Below are 22,635 nucleotides of genomic sequence, written 5' to 3'. Positions count from 1 at the left end.
ATACCACCGTACCATATCAGGGAGGATATCTGTATTAATAAGAACAATGGGCTCAAATTAATTTGGCCATTCAAAGATGTTGAAAATGTCAGATCAAGAAGACTGATGACATAGTCAGGACCAGCTTTGCACAACCAATGGCAGGAAGCCCACATAGCAAAAATAGGGCCATCTTTGTGGTGATCTTTGTGATGTTGCCTACACTCTCAGAAAAAAGGAACAAAAGCTGTCACAAGGGCAGTATGTTTTCAAAAAGTACATACAGGACATATTAAGACGTATCATAGTGCCCACCTTTATACTCTTCTTTTTTTGAGAATGTAAAGTAATGTGCAAAAGTCTTAGACCACCATCACCAGCTTTGTTGTTTTAGCAAACTTTCAATGTCCATCCATATTTATTTTCACTCTTTTTTAGGATACAATCAGGAAATATATACACAACATTAAAAACAAAACATTTTTCAGAACTAAATATCTTCTTCAGACATCAGTCAGTATTTAGCAATATCATCCAATATGCTTGTGCCATCCATAAGTTCGAATATTATATTCACTATGAATCCACTTGGCATAAAGTTGTTTTCTAGTAATGTCTAGTTTAACAACTCACTTTCAGTATGTGATGCAGAGCTGTGCCTCTTTACTGTGGTAAACCAAGCTTTCATAAAGCCCACAAAGAATGCATGTTTATTCAAAGTAGTTTAGCTCTCACCCTCTTATAGCTTTTCCTGTAAGCTCATGTGTTGCTGCTTATGGATTCAAAGCGCTTTTGACCCACATAACTTAAACCTTTTACCCATATGACAGAATTAACAAATTCAACTGATTTTTACTGGCATAAATATTTATTTAAATTAATTGAGTGTGCATATCCCAACACATATAAGCAACAGTAGTCATGTTATACAGTTAATATGTTGATAACTTAATGTACACAACAGTAAAGCATACCATTGCTAACTTAAGACCACTTTTAATACTGACTCTCTTCGAACAAAAATACAACAGGAAGAGGTTTAAAAATATATTGTTGCCTTCTACCTCTGTCTATCCTTCCAACGTACAGTAACTTTCACCTGTTTTCCTCTCTTTCTTGGCACAAATTATTCATCCCAGGCATTTATATTTTCTATACTTGCCAGTTCATAAAGCACATTTGGGTGATTCTCCTGAAATTAGACTTATGAGGTGTCATGAAACATTTTGATAAAAAAGTAAATGCAAAGTGAGTATCAAAATAAGAAGCATAAAGTTACAAACATCTTTTCATGTACAATTTTGCACATGATTTCAAATGACATCATACAAACCAATTTTGTTGTTTTTTTCCACATATAACTGGAAATTTTTCATTACCGCAACGTGTCCATGACTGGATTTGGGTTCTTTGACATGGAAATATTTATAATTTTAAAAAAGCTTCAGTGCACGTTATACTATAAACATTTACAGTAAATAAACATGTGGGATTTGGTGATCATTGGTAATAATAAGGAATATAAATGTGTCCAAGACTAATTTTCTCATCCTCCCCAACAATTTTCAATCATTGTTTAAGCCCTCAAGGAACTAACATTTTCAAAAAAAATTGTTGTAAGGGACATAATTGACTGTGACACTCAAGATGGCTACCAGGCAAGCAGTTCTTATTTTTTCTCTCCAGATAAAAGTTGAAATTTTGTTTGTCATAGTACCTAGACATCTTTTTAGTTCTCATTACCGAAACATTTGTAAATGCATATATTTAATGTAATATCATGTTGCGATAATGATAATTTTTGATAATGATAATCTAAAAAAAGTAAATAATTCTGTAGGAAATATTTTTTTAAATCCTCTAAAATTAATGGTTATAGTAAGTTCAGACCTTAATCTTATATGTGCAAAAAAATGGCTTCAAGGGCTTTAAAAAAATTCTGATGCTTGACACCTTCTAAATCTGAATTTTGTGAGAATCACCCATTTGCATGGCACATTTAAGCATGACTGGCAAGCTTTTTAATGCTCGACAGTGATCATATATAAAAGCACCAGGATAGAAGAATATTGTCTTTTGAACACCCTGGTATTTTTGCAGTAAGCGCACTAAAGGAGCGTGCCAACTTCCCTCGAATATTTTCAGATCTGATGTATTAAAGAGGAAACTCTACCATTAAGCGGTGCTGTTCACAGTGTTATGCAGTTAGCAAGCATAACTAGTTATACACATACATGGAAGAAAGAGATAAAGAAAATTACACCAAAAACTCTCCAAGGGTCTCGATCTGCAGCCTTGCTGATTTTCATTGACTTTGGTTTGTTTAAAACTCGGGAAAGAAATTGGTGTCATGTTCTCCATTCCTCATAAACTTTTCACTGTTTATCTAGGTTAAGAAAGCCAAACATAAATGAATAAAGCTGTAAAGCTACCAGAACAGCTACTTGAAATGCTTGACCTATTTGCTTTAACCCATAACGTAAATCATTCATAATTTACTCTCTTATTGGAAATAAAAGAGAGAAGATTTTATGTCCGCAGTAAGCGATGGATTCTCTGGAGCTGAGGCTGTGAAAGGACCAGCCGATGTACTTGCTCCTGCCCTCGAGGACAAGGCATCATCACACGCCCAACTAACACAGCATCTCCTTTCTTCTCCTCCTTTGCCTAAAACAAAAAAAGGAAATGTGAGGTGTGCTCAACAGATTCAGAGTCAGTTTTAATCGAGTAATCGTGGTTTCACCTTCACAAATGAAGTGCAGGGAAATGTGGCAAAATCAGATGAGGCTTGTGCACCAGGTCTATGAGTCACCACATGTTCAGCTACCTCATCCTTTAAAAAATAAGACGAGGTAAAGAGTTATTTACTATTCTACAAAGTATGCATGCAGATTATATTAAGTCCAGTTCTCATAAATGTTTCTCAGTGAACGGATAGAAATCCATTAGCTATACATTATTTTATAGTTATATGCAGATATAACTTTTTAATACAATGTTCATGATGCTGGGCAGGTCCCTTACCTTAAGCCTATCAAGAGTGTCTCGAAGTGACTGCAGTCTTGCGGTTTGCTCCAACAGTTGGCCACTGGGACTTACTGTAAACCAAAAACATCAATATCAACATTCCTGATCATAATACAGATGCCATATGTAGGTAAAACACTATCTGTCTTACTATGACAGACCTGGGGATTTTCCTGTGATATCCACTACTTGAACGTTGGCACTCATCTGAAGGAGAGTATCCAGCAATTGGTCTGTTTTTCGGTAGAGGGCGCTAGACAGGACCTCAGGCCTGCAGCCTTCTCGCCAGCCAAGCTTTGGCACATTCAGTGGAGGGAGAGATGCCAGCTGAGCACGCATCTTTTCCGCCTGCGACCCACACAAACACACACACAAAGTGAGATTAAATCTTGGGTGGGCCCATTATGGATATGTGTTTCTGAGTTGGTTTGAAGAAGAAACCTTTAGTCTGTTGTTTTCATTTTTCAGATGCTTTATACTGAGTCTCTGAGCTTCGATCTGTTGAGTCAGCAGTGGAGAATCTATGACTTGAACTCCTGCAGCTGCACACATGCCTTTAAATACAAAAACAAACAATAAATTACATGATAAGAAAGACTAATAACAAATACACTTATCTAGAACATATAGGCAAGAACAAATGGCAAGATGCTATGAAATGCAGTTGAGATCTTCATAACATTCTACTTAAAATGAATATATTATGCAAAATCCACTTAGACATAAATTTTTGTTGGCAGTGTGTGAACACAAGCACCCTACAATAATAACAATCCACTCACTCCTTTTTTTAATCCCTATTAAACCAGAGCAGTATTATTATTACATGCTGTTTTGATTCTCTTGTTAATGTGATGTCACACTAACAAAGCCCCCTCATGGCCACTGATGACCGAAGCTGCAAAATCTCAAATAGTGCACTGTAATGCAGTCATGCAGAACACAAAAACAAAATCGACAAAAAATAGAGAGAGGATGGAGGGCAAAGTGGAGAGGAACAGATGTTTAGTGTTACATTTACCTTTTTGTTCTTCTAAATAGGATACAGACAAGAGAAGATATATTAGTTTAAATCGAATAAACAAGCTAAAGTTTACTCTGAATTAAATTTAAAGGGACACTTCACTTGCTCATTTTCCGGCTCCCCTAGAGTTCATATTTGATTTTTACTGTTTGGGAATTCATTCAGCTGATCTCCGGGTCTGGCGGTACCACTTTTAGCATAGCTTAGCATAATCCAACGAATCCGATTAGATCACCAGCACTACGCCAAAATACAACCAAAGAGTTTCGATATTTGTCCTATTTAAAACTTGACTCTTCTGTAGTTACATCATGTACTAAGACCGACAGAAAATAAAAAGTTGCGATTTTCTAGGCAGACATGTCTAGGAACTATACTCTTATTCTGGCGCAACAATCAAGGACTTTGCTGCTGTAACATGGCTGCAGGAGGCACAATGATATTACACAGTGCACGAAAATAGTCCCCTGCTATTGAAAGTTACTAAAGGGACTATTTTCGGGCAGTGCGCAACATCACCACGCCTGCCGCAGCCATGCCACGGCAGCAAAGTCCTTGATTATTACGCCAGTTTGAGAGTATAGTTCCTAGCCATATCTGCCTAGAAAATCGCAATTTCAACTTTTGGTCTTAGTACATGATGCAACCACAGAAGAGTCAAGTCCCAAACAGGAAAAATATCCAAACTCTTTGGCCATTTCCAAACACGATGCCAATGGTCTAATCAGATTCAATAAACCATGCTAAGCTATGCCAAAAGTGGCATCGCCAGACCCGGAGATCAGCCGAATGGATTCCAAAACAGCAAAAACCAAACGTTTAACTCCAGGGGAGCAGGAAAATTAGCTTTTTAAAGTGGAGTTTCCCTTTAAGCTGAATAAAATGTTATTGTCTTTACCAGGAGTTATGCCACATGTCACAATGGAGGCGATACCAGAGGCTGGACTTCCTCTCGTCCCATCCATGCTCATCTTTGATTGGCTGTTGATTCTCTGTTTAAGCTCTAATTTCTCTGCCTCTAGTTGGTCTATATCAGCCTGGAGAGCGTCCATCGTCTCTTCAAATTCCCTAAGGAACAAACAAATTAGACCTCAGTATCGTTAGATGTATGTCATGTAACACGTGTTTAGTAAACTTCTTACTTTTCCTTCTTTTTTAAGAGAGAATGTGTCTCATCCAGGATTGTCTGGATCTTCTCCACGCGCTCATCTGCATCTTTAGATGAGCTGTCAAGCTTTTTCTCCAGCAGACTGAGACGCACATTGGCCTCACTTAGTTCCTCTCCCTAAACACCAGACAAATAACTCCTTGAGCTTTTAAAAATCCTTTACATGTGATGCGCAAGAATATGCAAAGAATTATACTATACAGTACTTCAAGTTATTCATATTGTACTATGAATATTTAAGGGGACACATCAGACTTTTTCCATGTTTAAGTGCTATAATTGGGTCCACAGTGCGTTTATCAACCTAGAAAATGTGATCAACCCAGTAACTAAGTTTTGGTAAACCATTCTCTGCAAGCATGTGAAAAATAGGTAATTGAAATTTGGCTCCCCTTGTGATGTCAGAAGGGCATAATACCGCCCCTTAATCTGCACTATCCAACCACAGCACTGCCATTTAGTTCATAGATCAGCTCATTTGCATTTAAAAGGACACACATAAAAACAGCATATTTTTGCTCACACCTACAAAGTGGCAATTTTAACATGTTATAATAAATTATATATATGATATTTTGACCTAAAACTTCACATACGTACTCTGGGGACACCAAAGATTTATTTGAAAGTCTTGTGCCATGTCCCCTTTAAGTGTTATTACGTCACAAGCTTCCACATGTTTCTACCTTTATTTTAAGGGATTTCTTGAGCTCTTTGATGACAGTTTCTCTGTCCTCAAGTTTGAGGCCGAGTCCTTCCGCATCAGTGATCTCTGCCCTCAACACTCCCGCTCTGACCTCTACAGGAGATATCTGCAATGCATCCACAAATACAGAACATGCAAAAAATGTATACCCACAGTGATGGACACATACAAAGAGATCTCCTATTTACCCCAGTCTGTGGTTTCTCTGAGTCGTATTCACCCTCCTGCATAGCAGTAGCCATCTTGTTCATTGTTGCTATGACAACATTGCATGACTGGCGCAGGCACTCTTGGGGATTGATACCCTGTGACCCATAGATCTGAAGAAGAGATAAAACATCCAATTACTTGATACTGTATATTATAACACATAATGTAAGATGTCTCTATACATACCTGTTCAGCTGCTTTAAAGGCCATGTCCTCAAGTTTGAGAGCTGGAAGTCCCTCATGTTCACTGAGAGGAGCAATGAGTTGAGCGGCTGCTGCCGCCACTTCCTGAAGCACGGCATTTACCCAGGCCAACTGCTTTCGGCTCTCTGCCAGAGTCTCACACACCTTTACACATATACAAGTTTAGTTACGCTGGCTTGTTGAAGGTGTGTGCAAGATTCTGTATTTAAATACAAAACACCTGTGGTCCAAAGCTAAGGGCAGCTGGGATGCCCGGTGCATCTGTGCCTGGCATGCGACGACGAATCTTCTTACAAAACTGTCGTATGTCACTACAAAACGTGTCTAGATCTTTGAGCAGCACACAGAAGATTTCCTCATCCTGTCCAGGCTGCAGAAAAGCCCTTAGACGCCCCACCTCTACCGCCATGCAATCCAGGGCACTCTGGGTAAACTACGCACACACATATCTTTGAATAAGTAATCCACCAATGTATGGTGTTGTGTTGTTGTATGTGTAAAGTAAAAATCTTACTTTGATGTGGTCGGCTAGCTGCATGGTACAGTCCTCGGGTTGTTCAGCAAGATGTATACTGTAAAGTTGCTACAACAAAGAGTTTCACTATAAACATTTTGTAGTTATGGTTATTTTTATTAAAGAACTATGTAATCCCAGAGAAAAACGGCATGGGTTGCACTTTCATAGCTAGACTGTGAATTGCAAACAATGGCTCAGTCCACAGCACACACCTCCTTTTCGAAATGCATAGTGAAGCTATGGTAGCCACAAAACAAACATGTCATCATCTGCGACAATGTAGTTTTGTAATAAATTACAAAAAATACCAATTTGCAAGATGATTTATTTGCTATACCTGATAGTATTTAATAGCTTTGGTAAGAGGTTCCACATTGACAGTTTCATCCAGCTGGTCTTTGTGCAGAAGGTCTATAAGGAAGTCAAGGGAACGCTCGTGTACGCTCATCTCAGAGTAAAGAGATCCTACACGCTTGTACACCTCCACACTGCATTGATTTAAAGAACTGCAGGACAGAGATAAAGAGAAACATCACTAATGCTCCACCAACTGAGCTAAAAGATCAATACAGTATGTAAACCAACAGCAACTGTCCTGCTCCCATTTCCTGTTTCAATGTCAAATACATCAATGCAATAAACTAACCTATGTTTGTCTTTAAAGGCAGGTTTAAGTAAAAAAAAAGTCTAAAACACTTTTTTCCAAAGTTGTTTAAACTGTCTTTATATACCAATACATAAGTAAAATGTAAGTACTCTGAAAATAAGAGTATAAAAATCGAGCGTCTGTAGACCTTTCACGACTGTTTTAAACACAGCAAATTTTTCCGTTCACTCCACCCCCTCCCTTCTGGGTTTCTTCTAAAGCCACGCCCCCAAAACACATGAACGCGTGACGCTGACCGGCTCTGCTGGGAGAAGCATTTACCTGAGACGAGTGGAGAGGAAGGTGCGCGGTGCATGTGATAACATCATGTCAGAATCACATGTAATAATACACCTAACTTTATCACTATGAATATAAACAAATAGGAGGGCTTTTAGTACTCACCATTAAGCTAGCATATCGATACTGGTAAAGTTTAAAATATATTTCGTTTGATTCTGTAACAAACAAGCTAGTTATATTTATAAGACAAAGCTAAAAACAGGTTGCATTGATACATGTTTTTTATTACCATCAGTTACACTGTGCTGAAGGTGAATTTCATGGAAGATTCATAACACATATCGTGTTTTGCATGTAAGAGTTTCCGTGATGAAAGCATTGTTGACTCTGATGAGGACTACACACCGGAGACAATACCGCCATCGCATCGTCGACTTGAGGAAAAGCCACGCGATATTTACTCTCGTTTGATTTCTTCGTTTATTTCTTCATTGTTTGCCTTCGCTGACTGCATATGCATGTACTGTGAGTTCTGAATGCTCTTTCTCTGCCATACTTTTGCTCTTCCTAGAGTGCCTTGTGCACGTTCAAATCAATCGGGTGTGCGCATGTGTGGGCAGATCCCGTAGCAACAGGGGTGGTCCCATGGTCGCGAGAGAGAGTGACAGTCGCGCAAGCCAATCATTTGTTTAGTCCTGAATGGAAATAATTAGCTGTGCGAAAGGTCTACAGACACTCGAGTTCCACACTCTCTCCCTCAGAGCACCCACACTTCAACCATGCACTGGTATATAAAGACAGTCAAAAAAATGTGTAAAAAAGTTCTTTAGATAATTCCTGCCTATCCTGCCGTTAAATCTACAGAGGATCTTAAAGGTGACAGAATGATTGAACGGGGTATTTATTCTTGTTCTGTGATGTGACATGTAGACAACAAAATTTTGGTTGGGTCTGTAATGCCTCCCTTCGGGCTTAACTGGCAACCTCATTATGAAATGCAAGCACTTGACACTGATTGGGTGCCTTTGCTGCCACTCAAAAGAATGTAAACTTTGCTGTCTTCAGAACATGGACAGAAAAAAATTTTACAGACAGAAGAGCACACCTCGGAACGCGACTCGACATTTCGCCTTGAACTTCGCTAACACTGCTGCAATTTACTTCCCGTTGGAGATGAGAGGCCGAATGTTTGCAAATTATTTTGAAGGGGAGGGAATTGAATGAGAGTGGGGGGAGTAAGATGTTTAGATTGGGCCATTTTCTGGCTGACATTTCTAAAGGAATTTCTATAAAACGTAGATGTTCAGAATGTCTATCACTTTTCGTATGTTCATGAATGCGGGTAGACTACCGTTATTCAACTAAGACAAGGTAAAAACATTTTTTTCATTCTCTGTCCCCTTTAAGAGTGTGTGTGTGTGTGTGTGTGTGTGTGCGTAAGTTTGGTTAAACCTACTATTCATATTTATGCAGCGCTGCCTGTAGCAGTGTAAGAGAGTAGATGAGTCCTGCTGCAAAACTGAGCTGCTCCCCAACAGGTCCTCTCATCCCAGCTCTTTGAGTGCAGGTCTCAGTCAACTCAAACTTCTCCTGCGCCTGCTTACTGATCAGCTCCGCCTGCAACATTTGCATACTGTTATCAGTTTTCAATTTCAGAGTGGAAAGATCGGAAACTTCCGAATGTCTTCAGAAGGTCTTTAGACCACCTTGCAGATGAGTCTTGGGATGAGCAGCAGTGCAAGGATGCAATCGCAATCTCCTCCGTGTTTCAAGAAGGAATCAGGCATGAAGGAGATCAACAGCGACACCTGCCTGTTAGCCTGAGCCACCTCCATTTTGCGCAGCTCCATTTCTATAGCCTTAGGAATGATTATAAACAGAAATATATATATATATATATATATATATATATATATATATATATATATATATATATATATATATTTAAGTATGTAGACACATGCTTTGTAAATGTGGAAGAATGTGCGTTCAATGGAGTAACCTTGGCGCAGGCTTTGGTCTCTGCAAATTTGATCTTGAAATCGAAGATCTCAGCAGGCTGTTGTTGCTCTGTGCTGGCTTCCTGCTGGCTCATTAGATCCCTGTTTACCTCCTGCTCAAAACACACAAATATTAGGATGTACATTAACCATGATGAAGCATTATGTTAAATCTCAGCTGGAAAGAATAGCATATCTGATCCCTATAGTCCTGTGTTGTAAATGGAGATCTAATGCATGGGATGCTAGTGTACTACATCTCAGGTAACTTTCCAATAAAACTTGATCCAACGACAAGAGACAACATTACCGTCTACAGCCGCGAGAGTCCGCTATACAGTATGCTGCTTCTGTATTTATGTAATTCAATGGATTCAATGATGTGGAATGACGAGCCTGCAAACTTGATGCTTGTTGGCTTGTTCTATTCATTTAGCCTATTCAGCCTTCCAGGTAAGTTCTGTATGCTATTGTGTATCGTGTAAATAACATTATATTTAACGTACAGACATCTATTCAGCCTGCTGTTCTGTGTGCTAGTATTTAGTTGAATAACTTGCCTTTCCAGATTAATTGTCTGTTCTTTGGCTTTGATTTTGTGAAATCATTTTCGAAATAAATATGATGTATAGTCATAATTCCTGACGCATTATTGATTGAAAATCGGAAAATACAGTATACATTTTAATACTGGGATCGAACCCATGACCTTTATCACGGCTAACAGAATGCACTACCGATTGTGCTATAGGAAAACTGTATAAAGCTAGATTAGTACCAAAATGAAAATTCATGCTGGTCATTTTAGCAATTAGCTTTAGCAAATCGGTTTTATGCACAATTTTATTACAAAAATGCCATTTATTGGAACTCCCTTTACACAAGTGCAACAGTAGGCTACATGTAACATTATACTACTTTTATAGACAGTTGTTGCATAATTTCGTAAGGGTCTTTGCAACATGGTGTTTATATTGTGTGTATTATACAACGTCCATGTGATGCTGTTTATTGTGTATTCTACAAATCAGTACCTGCAGGTGGGCAGTGAGCTCTCTGTATTTTTGGATGGTCTGCTGGTAGTCTGCCACGGTTTCCTGAGCCGCCTCCACGCGCTTCTCTGACTCTCTTATACTGGCAGCACCCAGATCCAACTGCTCTCTCAACTCCAGCTCTGTCTCTCTGGCATTCTCCTGCAGCTCGTCGTTCATCTCATTGATGGCTTCCTACATCAGCACATGGACACAAATATTGCTAAACATACACTGGGGAAGTATAGAGGACCTCACCATATCCAGATGCATTTATGGTACATATTAAACCATGACCTTGGTATTGCTTGGTATTGTGTGTGACCACTCACCAGATCTGTAACTGTTTCTCTGAGCTCTCGTACTTTCTCCTCCAGATCCAGATTTCTTTCTGTCAACATCTCCACCATCTCCTCTGCACCGAGAGCAGCATCCACCTGACACACGCATATACAATATTGTAGTGACGGTTAACGTCTAGCCAGGACTGTCATATGAAGTAGTATACACTATAAAGTACCAAACTTCATCGGTTGTGATAATAGCTCTTACTTGCTCTTTAAGCTCATCAACTGTTTTCTCAGCCATCTTTAACTCTTCCTGGAGTTTCTCTTTCTGGGATCTTAGTGTATCCAGCTCGAGGTTCTTCTTCTCCATTTGTTTCTGTAGTTTTGCATGCTCTTGTTTCTCTGATGCAGACAAGTCACGCATCCTGGTACAGCACGTGCATTAATGTTAGTGGTTCACAGTGAACACTTAAAGGGAAACTCCTCTTTTTTTTTGAAAATATGCTAATTTTAGAGCTCCCCTAGGGTTAAAAACCATTTTTTCCCATTTTGGAATCCATGCAGCTGATCTCTGGGTCTGGCGTTACCACTTTTAGCATAGCTTAGCACAATCCATTGAATCTGATTAGACCATTAGCATCACGCCCAAAAAATAACCAAAGAATTTCCGTATTTCTCCTATTTAAAATTTGACTCTTCTGTAGTTAAATCATGTACTAAGATATTACCCAGTATAATATAATTGCGCCTCCTGCATCCACGGTACGGCAGCAAAGACCTTGCACTGTAATAAAAGTATAGTTCCTAGCCATATCGGCCTAGAAAATCGCAACTTTTAATTTTCCGTCGGTCTTAGTACACGATGTAACTAAAGAAAAGTTTTAAATAAGAAAAATTTCGAAACTTTTTGGTCATTTTTGAGCGCTATGCTAATAGTCTAATCAGATTCAATGGGTTATGCCAAGCTATGCTAAAAGTGGTACCGCCAAACCCGGATATCGGCTGAATGGATTCCAAAATGGTAAAAATCAAATGTTTAACTCTAGGAGAGCTGGAAAATGAGCTTATTTTCAAAAAAGTGGAGTGTCCCTTTAACTCAAGTATCACAAATGTAAAGCGTAGATCTCTCAGTAGATCTCAACACAGACTCACCTCACTAAAGCTTCCTTCAGTCGTGCATTCTGCTCCTCTAACTGTTTTACATGATAACTGGATGCTGCTCCCTCTGAGCCTGCAATGAGGTTATTATAGATCAGTAGGCGCCTGTGGTAGTATTTATGTACCTTTAAATTTGTTAGAAATATAATATGTGACCCTGTCTGTAAAATTCAGGACAAAGTATCAATCTAATTATGAGATAAGGAGCATCAATTCATTGCTTTTACATTGATTCAATCTGTGGCATGATCTTACTCAGTCAATATTAAAGATATCAAGTTTATTTTATTTTTCACAAAATGTTCTTTGCATTATTTAGGATGATTTTATATAGAAGACAGCAAATCACAAAAAAGGTAGGTTGTAGGTGTTTTTCTACCTTTTTCCTCAATTTCATGTTTGAGTATCTCCAGGTCCATCGTCAGCTCCTCCAGTTTCTCTTTGAGAGCATCAGCCTCCAGCTGCAGCGACTCGGCTCGCTCTTCTGCCATCTCCTTATCCAGTGTGGCCATCTCAATGGCATCTGCTGTATCTGCCATCTCCTCCATGTAGCGTTCTTTAGCTTCGAGAGCTTCCTTAGATTCCTGCAAGAAAGATTTCAAGTCAGCTTCGACATCCGCAGACTGACACTTCTTATATGACAGTCTACTCTATACCTTCTTGGCCTCCTTGAGTTGTTTCTGCAGTTCGCTTTGTTGTTCTTGCATCTTACACTTCCACTCCTGCAGCTGCTCAAGCTGGATCTTGTGTTTCTCCAGCTCCTTCAGCTTTGCCTTGTCCTCCGTCCTCTTCATCTTCAGAGTCTCCAGCTTCTCCTCCAGATCCTTCACCTGGGCACGCAGCGACTCCTCTTCCTGCAGAAAAGTGCACGAAACATCTTCATTTGATTCCAGGTTAGTGGCCTTTTACAGAGTTTTACACAGTCAGAAAAAGTAAAAATTTTTACTTTTTCTCTCACTGGGGTGGTACATTCAAATGTTCATTTATGGGTATACAACACATTGAAATGCTGTACATTTTGGGGTACAATAATATACCCTAAAGACCTTTTGTGTACCGGTACCTTAAAGAGCCCCTATTTCATTACTAAAAACAATGTTATTTTGTGTATTTGGTATAATACAATGTGTTTGTGTGGTTTATGGTTTATAAAAAACATTATTTTCCACATATCGTCCATTTTTGTAGCTCCAGATTTCACTCTCTTCCTGAAACACAAGGATTTGAAAAGCTCTGTGTCCCTGATTGGCCAGCTAATCTGTATGTTGTGATTGGTCTGAATACCTCTGATGTCAGCCAGAAATGTGACACTCCTTAACATGTTTGAAAGATTCGTTGCTAACAGGAGTTAACTTACAGACAGGGAATCCGAGCGGGAGGAATTATGATAATGTCGGTCTTATCTACATCACCAATCCCAGGAAGTAAACTTTTGCCTACAATCCGTGTGTTTGTTGTAGTCCAAGAAAAGAGATTTACGTTGGAGACAATAACTTGTGTCATCGTTTACTTTGAGGTTTGTACCTTTTGCATATCATTAACATGAACTAATACACACTTACACACCAAAGGAAATGTAAAATCGTGAATCAGACCATTGGTGCTCTTTAAGGAACAATTTTGTACCAGTTCAATTTTAGGGGTACAAAACACTAAAAGGTACAACATTGTATAATGCCTGTAAAGGTACAAAACGGAACCTTAGGGGGCGTGCACACCAAAGCTTTTACGCCCACGGCCGGTGCATGTTTTCAATTGATTCCCAAGGAAACTCTGCGTTTTTCAAATACGCCGACGTTCTGCGTTTCTTTCACGCTCGGCACTGAGCATTGAGAACTGAAAGAGATTCAACTTTGGGTGAAAAGCTCCGCTCGTCAATGTCAGTTCTCACACCCCCATCCAATCACAGTGGAGGAGGGGCGGGACAAGTATCACAACAACCAACCGGATCACAGCTCAAGTATCAAAGCTAAAAAGCGCTCGGCTGAAAAACAGCTGGCATTCGGTGTCCTCCAAGCCGCGTTTAAAAGTTTTGGTGTGCACAACCCCTTAGGGTATACCACCAAAGTTTTGTATATTTTATTCCGACAGTGTGGTGACATGATTCACTGAAAACTTTATAGACATTATAAAATCACATATGATCTACAGTAATCTCACCTTGGTGGGTCCTGGAATGGGAGGAGCTCCAGGTGAGATGAGGGTTCCCACAGGTGAAGGTATTACAGGAGCAGCTAGTGGGGTTTGTGCAGGTGTACTGGGCTCACTGCTGCTCATCTCTCCAGCAGATGCAGAACCTGAGCCCATCTTCACCCCCACTCCTGTCCTTGTTTGCTGAAAGAAAGACAGAAAAATTATACTGATGCACAGAAAATTCAGTAAAATTGTTATAAAGTTGACAGCCAACATTCTTAAATGACAAAAAGTACAATTACAAGTAAAACATTCTGCATATAGAAGCAATGATGTTTTGCTAAAAAAAAAAAAAAGTCAATATTAGGGACGCATAACGATTAATCGTGATGAATCTATAGCAGAATAAAAGTTTTCTTTAAATGATATATGTGTGTGTGAACTGTGGATAATAATTATGTATTTATAAATATGCACACATGCATGTATGATTTAAATATTTTTATATATTAAGTATTTATATTTATATAAAATATAAATTAGACATAAATTTACAAATGTATATACACATGTAAACATTTCTTAAATATATACATGCATGTGTGCACACTTATATACATAATTATTATACACAGTTCACACACATATATGATGTAAACAAAAACTTTTATTCTGCTATAGATTAATCGTGATTAATCGTTATGCATCCCTGGTCAATATGCAACAAAAAGAATTTGCCAATTCCACTTTGTTTTATATTTTGGTATCCACTGCAATGACCAGTGTTGGGGAAAGTTACTTTTAAAAGTAATGCATTACAATATTAAAGTTACTCCCCAAAAAAGTAACTAAATGTGTTACTTAGTTACTTTTTATGGAGACTAGTACATGCGTTACTTTTAATTTAATTTAATTTACTTGTGAAAGTGTAAGATTCACGTGCGCACGCAATAGTTTCACGTGCGCACGCGATAGTTTCGCGTGCGCACGCGATAGTTTCACGTGCGCACGCGATAGTTTCGCGTGCGCGCGCGATGGTTTCGCGTGCGCATGCGATAGTTTCACATGAGCACGCGAAAGTTTCAGGTGAGCACGCAAAACTAAACATTTGTAAATTTTTGCCCCATGTCCCCTTAGGGGCTCCGTACATTACACTATGGAGTACTGAACAAAAAAACTCCCCTCGTTCATAGAAATTCATAGAAATGACTTGTAGGACACAATACTGAGCTTACCTTTGGCCTTCTGGTCGTGGTCTAGAGGATGCACACAGATATACGTAATATGTATAAAAAGAAGAAAAAAAAAGAAGATTAGTAACAGAATAAATAAACAAACACAGAGCATTGTTAATATTGTTTCATGTGTGGCTGTTGTTTGCTTCTCCCATAGATTTCCAATGTGCATAACTTCTAACGCATTTGTTCTGATGTACATAAAATTATTTGTTATGTTTATCAACAGCATAAAACTGCCAATATCAACTGATCCTGTCAATTGAGTTTAACTGGTATTACACACAGAATAATCCTTTAATGTTCCTTTATAATAACACTATATTAATTTTACAACCATAGTAAAAGTTTGATCCTCAATGAACCAGCAATTCTCTCATCGCATGTTAAGAAGCTTGACATCCTGTATGTTTTGTCTATAATAACATACACTTAAGCACATAAGAACCCAAACACTAACCCACTCTCTGTCTGCCTGTGAAACAAAGTGCCTGGCACCGAACATTTACCAGGACATCCAAGCATGCGCACGTAACAAATACACAATATTATTTTATTTATAAACAATCATCTAATATTAGGTACGGCAAAATATGAATCAGATTATTAATAACCTAACACACATGCTGACAGTCTCTAAAAGAATCATACCCACACACATAGACGCACACTCTTTCATAGTTCGACAACAAACCAAAAGAGCATTCTGCATGCATGCAACATAAATAACCAACAGATTGATTTTTCTGTACCTTACGAGTTGTAGGCGTCTGTTTCATCATTTTGAAGAGTAAAGACACAAACGGGTGCACAAAAAGAAGGATTCAGTCACAGAATAGATCAAGATGAGAGCAGACCAAGCCTACAGCGAAGCCACAAACACACTCATACAGCATTCGACATGCAGTAGTCAGACGCACACACAAATGCACAAACACAGTGGCAGTGTTGCAGGTTGTCTATGCTGCAGTTAAAAAAATGTCTGCTCGGTTCTCCTCTACGTTTCTGCTGCAGGGATTAAATCCTTTATATCCTCCGACAAAAATCAAAGCCTCTGAAGCGCTTTTCTGCATTCCTCTCATTACAACGTCTTTCTTTTAGCATCCAATGAACAGTAGTCGTCTCTCTCTCTGTATCCATCTATGACTCCCTCTTGCTCTTTCCACTCCTATGCTCCGCTGTGCCAACGGCTGCCTAGCAAGTACATTACATCACTACACATACACCCCTCCCTCCAGACAGAGAAAGAGAGAGAGAGAGAAACAAAAGGAGAAGGGGGTGAAACTGGGGAGGGGTTGAATTGATGGGAGTCTGGCTTGTATCCTAGCAACACTCCTCTTGTATTCTGTAGTGTAGAGGCTGTCTATGAGTGTAGGCAGATCATAATGCTAATTGCATCTTTCATATCCCAAATTAATGACTAACACAAACACATGTAACAGACAACAAACTAACACAAACACAAACCCTTATTTGCCTGATTTATGTTTATTATTTGATCCAAGCCATTCATTTTAAAAACATTAAACTTTGGTTTTTAATGAAAGAAAACAATATGTTGGCTTGGCATAATTATATTTCTGCCTATAAAACTATCAAACATTTAAGCATACGCCTTCAAATAAAATATTTTTAAGACTACACTGCAAAAAAATGATTTTCAAGAAAAAAAATTCTTAGAATTTTTGTCTTGTTTTCAGTAAAAAATATCTAAAAATTCTTAAATTAAGATGCTTTTTTTGATGAGCAAAACGACCCAAGAAAATAAGTAGTTTTTAGACCAAAAATGTCAAATTTAAGTGATTTTGTACATAAAACAAGCAAAAAAATCATTGAACATTTTTCTTAAACACTAAATTCAAGAAAAATTGGCAGATTTTTTTTTTTTGCTTGTTTTATGCACAAAACCAATTTGATAGTTTTGGTCTAAAAACTAGACTTGAAGATTTTCGTTGCAAAACGAGATATCCACCGTTTTTTTAATTGTTCAGAAATCTCGTTTCTTGGTAGTGCATTCCAATTAATTTCAATTCAACTGCAGTTGGTTTATTTTGATTTAAACCTTCATTCCTTAAAAAATACAGCTAAGTAGCACCATAAAACAAAATAATAACATGATAAATTAATACTAAACATGTTTTGACAAAAATGTTAAAAAATGGATTTATCTCGTTTTGCAATGAAACTCTTCACTTATTTTCTTGAGTCGTTTTGCTCATCAAGAAAAAGCATCTTAATTTAAGAATTTTTAGATATTTTTACTGAAAACAAGACAAAAATACTACGATTTTTTAATATATAATTTTTTGCAGTGTATGTATGAGTGAACTTTTAAAACTTTTGACTGGTAGTGTACATGCATAAACAACTAAAATATTGCTTATACTATCACTGCATAGCTGCAATGTTGCTGAATCACACCCAATATTTTCACACTTATGGTGCAATACACTTGTGTGTGTGTGTGGTGTGGTGACATTAATGTGATTTCATCTGATTCGATCTCTCAGAATCAGATACTGTAATCGTGCTAAAGTGCATTTTAAATGCACCACTGCACTATGTAAGAGCAGACACATCATTATTTGAGTATCCATTACAGAAAGAGTGGAGAGGTGGAAGAGGAAAAGATGGAGTGCTGAGGAAGAGAGTGATATATCACATTTCAGCTCTGCAGAAAAACAGAGAGAAAACAAAGAAATGAACAGAGGTGGCGAATGAGGGGCATATTACTTAAAAAGGAGCCAGACCTTTACTATCTTTATTATGTATTTTAAATCAATCCACATATTTTACCTCAAGTCTATCACTCGATTTCTAAAGTACTATAACAATACAGTTAATGTAATTTCATCAAGTACGACATGTTCCTGGATCAACGTCATCATTGGCCCAGGAATACAACTCTATCAACCAATCAGGTTGTAAGATTGGGTTTAGAGTCAGTATTAGTATTATCTGGTTTTAGTTATGGTTAGGAGTTGCACCCACACTCACTAACATTCCAAATTTTGGAAATTTTTGTGGGAAAAGGTGAGTCTACTTTCTCTGTTCATTCATTGTATTTGTAATATTGTCTTTACATTAACTGTCTTTGTAAATTTAAATACTTATACAAGTACACAATATAATGGCAAATAATAACTATTTTTCAAGGTGGCTTTAAATTTGGACCATTTCTTTTATATGGTGATGCTGGGTTTAGGGACAGGGTTAGGGGTGGGGCTCTATTAAGGACACAAAAACTACCCAAAAACCACTTGCACTGTGTGATATATTTAAAGCAGTTGTGCATTTACATTATCCTACTCTCTAAGAAAAGATGTGTTCATTTTAACACACCTGTGTTATCCTATTTAACACATTATGGGCCCTATCTTGCACCCAGCGCAATTGACTTTGTCAGTGACGCATGTATCATTTCGTATTTTGCACTGGCGCACAGCGTGTTTTTCCCTCCACAGACGCACGTCGGCAAACTAGGGAATGAACTTGCGCTCCCTGGGCGGTTCAGCGCAAAAAAGGAGGCGTGCTCCGGCGCAAACCATCTCTTATGCTATTTTGCAGTTTCAAAAAACAATTGCGCTACTAACCAAAAAAAAACTAGTCTAAAGTCAGTGGCGCGTTGCGCGTGGTTCATTATGCTATTTTAAGGGCGCATGCTTGACCATAATGTATAGCGTGCACAACGCGCATTGCTTATCTAATCTACACAGATGCAACAGTTATTTTTGCAAATCATTAATTGTTACAATAAAAAATATAAGATAAGGGAAATCAAATCATAAATTGTTACAATAAAAATATTAACACATGAGATAAGGGAAATCATTGTGGTGATAGTTCTTATTTATTTTGTGTGGCAGCGTTAAACAATTATCATGCAAATAACGATTAAAATATTTTCATAAGTTTGTTGTGTGGCTGTATTACGTTTATTTTATCTAAAAAATAATTAAAATGTTTTCATAAGAAACCTTCATGTATGTGAACTTGCACAGCAAATTTAGCAGAGTTAAAATTACGGTGTTAATGGAAATATAAAGAGTTCGGAGTTAATTTAACACTGGATTGAGTTAAAACGATTTTATTTAACTCTATAAAAATAAAGAATTGGTGTCAAAACAGAGTGTTACCACTTTTTTTAAAAATCAACTCCTACAGTGTTTTGTTAGTGGAGTTTGTTAACTCCTAGAGTGTTAAATAGAGAAGACCTCCCACTTTTTACAGCACACAATGAACCGTGTTTTTGGATGATGCAGTTCAAGCAGAAGATCATCTCTTTCACTGTAAATGGTAAGTAAATGTTCAATAAATAACATTTTGATCAATAATATTTGTGAGTTGTGAGGTGTTTATATTGCTGTTAGTATCAAGTTTAACATTAAGTGTCATGTGTTATTGTCATTATATGAATGCAGCAGTTGAGTTTAGGTCTTAGCCTCAGATGGAGCAATTCATACTCGTATAATGTTTTTGGGAGTTTTTTTGTTGTTGTTTTTTTTTGCTTTATATGCTGTTTAAGTTTAAAATATATATATTTTTAAATCCATTAATGTGTGCAGGAGATTTGCTTTGGGGACTTTAGAGGAGCACAGAAATAGGCCTACATGAAAATTTCTGCAGACGAAGAGCAATTTTATAACAAAGTGAGTATTTTGTGCAAAACTAATTGTTTTTTGCATTTTGTATTGTTTTTTAATACTGAATTTTTCCCTTTTATTTTTGTTTTATTAACAGAAAAGTTCAATATCCAGTCTGAAGGTCTGACCGTCGAGGATCATATCACCTCCTTACAGCTACTGGTTCATCATATTCTGCTGTTAATATGTGAAGACCAACATGGATTTTGGATTGAAATGAAGTCAAACTTGTTTGTATGAACTGAAGCATCCAATAAACTGTGTTTACTGTTGTTATACATTGGGAATGTGCTTTTTAGTTGTCTCGGATGTTAATATGTTCATTTAATGAACGCTTAAATGCATGATACATTGAGAACAATTTTTCTGTCATAAATAAATGTTGATCAGATGACATTTAAAAAAAAATCATTAATAGTTTTAAAATGAGAATGATAGATTATACTGCTGTATTGTTACATTTAAAAAACTGTTTAAAATAAAGTTTTTTATCCCAAAAGTACCTTAATATGTTTCTGTCTTTACATTCACCATATTAACACCATATTAAAAAAATATAACACTACATTGGAGTTAATAAATTACACAGAGGGAGTTAATTTTTAACAAATAAAAAATATTTAACACTGATTAGTGTAAATTTATAGTTCGATTTTTAACTCTGTATAGTGTCAATTGCTAACACTTTAAAAGAGTCAACGTGCCAACACTTTCAAAAGTGTTAAAATAACTCTATTGGGAGTGGACCCCATGAGACACTTTTAAAGTGTTGAAATTAACTCTTATAGAGTTATTCTGAGGTTCCAGATTTTGCTGTGTGATTTGTAAGTGTACTTTGGGTTTGGACCTTGCTTGCGTTTCTTGTGTCCGATTTCAAAGCCCCCAAACCCTTTCAGCGGTGAGGGTGGACGCAGCGATGTCCTCCTGTGTGCCCGGCGTGCCCGATTTATGCTGGCAAGCTTGGGATCCCCCCGTCTCCTGACATCATTGTAGTGCTTGGCGCAGCTGATGAGACAATTGTGGCTATATTTCCTCTCACGCCTGTTTAACCGATGCTGATTCGGGCGGGTTTCTCCTATCCTCATACAAAACAACTTCTCTGTCTTTGACTGCTCTTACAAGAACGTCGGTCTCCTCGGCTGTGAACCGCTCCTGGCGTGCGCCTGTCAAATCCGTCATAATAATAGCAACCCGCCATGGAACTTGCGCCCTTGGGTTTAAAGGGAATGTTGGATAGCGTTCTGATTGGTTTATTTGACGTTACGCCCAAACCACACCTATGAATAATGAACCTACTTCAGACCAACCCCTTATTGATTTGCGCCCGGCGCAAGACTTATTTCTCCCGCCGGGAAAATAGCAACAGCGCCCAAGATCCGCCCACAAAGTCACTTGCGCATTGCGCTTCGGACTTGCGTTTCAGATCGTTAAAATAGGGCCCTATGTGTCATTTCGTGTTGATTTTGAATTCAAATAAATAGAAGGGACAACACAAGATGTGTTAAAACAACAAAAAGTGTGTTGTTCCAAAAATAACACAACGATGTGTTAAGTTAAGGACAACACACTAGATGTGTTGTCCTTAAAGGTGCAGTGTGTAATTTTTAGAAGGATTTCTTGACAGAAATGCAAAATAATACACAAAACTATATTATCAGTGGTGTACCTTTCATAATGAACCGTTATGTGTTTTTTGTCTACATACAAAGAGGATCCCCTTACATGGAAGTCGCCATTTTGTGCCGCCATTTTTCTACAGAAGCCCTTAACGAATTTTTTTTCTTTGACAAGGACATGTTTGTCCGGTGGCAGCTACCGTAGCTTCTCTATGTGTTTCAAAAGCAAGGGGTGAGCAGTGGACTACGCCGTTGGTTGCAACCTCACCACTAGATGGCGCTAAAATGTACACACTGCACCTTTAACTAGACACAAGATGTATTATTTTATAAATCTGTCTTTTATAAATCTAATTTAACTAAAGACTCTTCAGAGATATGAAGGATATAATACTACTCTATAGGTACTTCAGATTAACATCAGATACGCAGAAACAGCGTGTGTTATGGACGCTTTAAATAATGACTCATCCCTGGTCTCACTCGTTTTAGTGACTTAATATCCACACTAGTTTTAGAAACTATGGCAACACGAGTGGGCAAACGCAGAAGTGGTGGTTACACAGCATCTAAATGTGTTGCCTTGCAGCTAATTTATTATCATGTGATATAAAATCATGTGATCAAATGTACAGGTAAAAAAACATAAATTCAGTAACTTATCCATGAACATGATTAGCAAACTCCATTCGTCTCTGAATGGTGAAAACAACATTCCACTCTCCTTTATAATGTCACTAAGCATTGCCTTTGTTATTGTGTAATAGCGACCTCTCTACATATTATAGCTTTCATGCCTTTTTTTAAT

The 22,635-nt window shown here is 37.8% G+C and overlaps 1 protein-coding gene and 1 long non-coding RNA gene across 5 annotated transcripts in view; one reads left to right on the top strand and one right to left on the bottom strand.

Annotated features, from left to right (window-relative positions):
• Positions 1–828: 828 nt before the first annotated feature.
• dctn1b (dynactin 1b) overlaps positions 829–22,635 on the bottom strand; it is a 33,458-nt gene continuing 11,651 nt past the window's right edge. For 2 of the 4 annotated variants that reach the window (XM_055170247.2, XM_055170243.2), the window contains exons 6-31: positions 16,321–16,338; positions 15,569–15,589; positions 14,361–14,534; positions 12,857–13,054; positions 12,580–12,784; positions 12,195–12,273; positions 11,308–11,467; positions 11,088–11,192; positions 10,759–10,950; positions 9,727–9,837; positions 9,431–9,583; positions 9,181–9,341; positions 7,173–7,341; positions 6,833–6,901; positions 6,539–6,751; positions 6,301–6,462; positions 6,093–6,224; positions 5,885–6,010; positions 5,173–5,315; positions 4,929–5,098; positions 4,028–4,039; positions 3,448–3,560; positions 3,168–3,354; positions 3,004–3,077; positions 2,723–2,812; positions 829–2,646 (exon numbers count right to left, since the gene is read on the bottom strand). In XM_055170247.2, the coding sequence (XP_055026222.1) occupies positions 2,509–2,646; positions 2,723–2,812; positions 3,004–3,077; positions 3,168–3,354; positions 3,448–3,560; positions 4,028–4,039; positions 4,929–5,098; positions 5,173–5,315; positions 5,885–6,010; positions 6,093–6,224; positions 6,301–6,462; positions 6,539–6,751; positions 6,833–6,901; positions 7,173–7,341; positions 9,181–9,341; positions 9,431–9,583; positions 9,727–9,837; positions 10,759–10,950; positions 11,088–11,192; positions 11,308–11,467; positions 12,195–12,273; positions 12,580–12,784; positions 12,857–13,054; positions 14,361–14,534; positions 15,569–15,589; positions 16,321–16,338 (3,375 nt within the window). In that variant the 3' untranslated portion in view covers positions 829–2,508. The remainder of the gene's footprint in view (positions 2,647–2,722; positions 2,813–3,003; positions 3,078–3,167; positions 3,355–3,447; positions 3,561–4,027; positions 4,040–4,928; positions 5,099–5,172; positions 5,316–5,884; positions 6,011–6,092; positions 6,225–6,300; positions 6,463–6,538; positions 6,752–6,832; positions 6,902–7,172; positions 7,342–9,180; positions 9,342–9,430; positions 9,584–9,726; positions 9,838–10,758; positions 10,951–11,087; positions 11,193–11,307; positions 11,468–12,194; positions 12,274–12,579; positions 12,785–12,856; positions 13,055–14,360; positions 14,535–15,568; positions 15,590–16,320; positions 16,339–22,635) is intronic. The other 2 variants (XM_055170244.2, XM_055170245.2) reach the window with 2 other exon arrangements.
• On the top strand, positions 19,564–20,781 carry LOC141368798 (uncharacterized). The gene is made up of 3 exons (XR_012372137.1): positions 19,564–19,864; positions 20,134–20,217; positions 20,309–20,781. It is a non-coding gene; the product is annotated as an uncharacterized lncRNA (long non-coding RNA).

This window comes from Misgurnus anguillicaudatus, chromosome 11 (genome assembly GCF_027580225.2).
Source record: "Misgurnus anguillicaudatus chromosome 11, ASM2758022v2, whole genome shotgun sequence".
Taxonomy (NCBI): Eukaryota; Metazoa; Chordata; class Actinopteri; order Cypriniformes; family Cobitidae; genus Misgurnus; species Misgurnus anguillicaudatus.
Note: the sequence above shows the minus strand (reverse complement) of the source record. Positions and strands in the feature narration are given on the sequence as shown.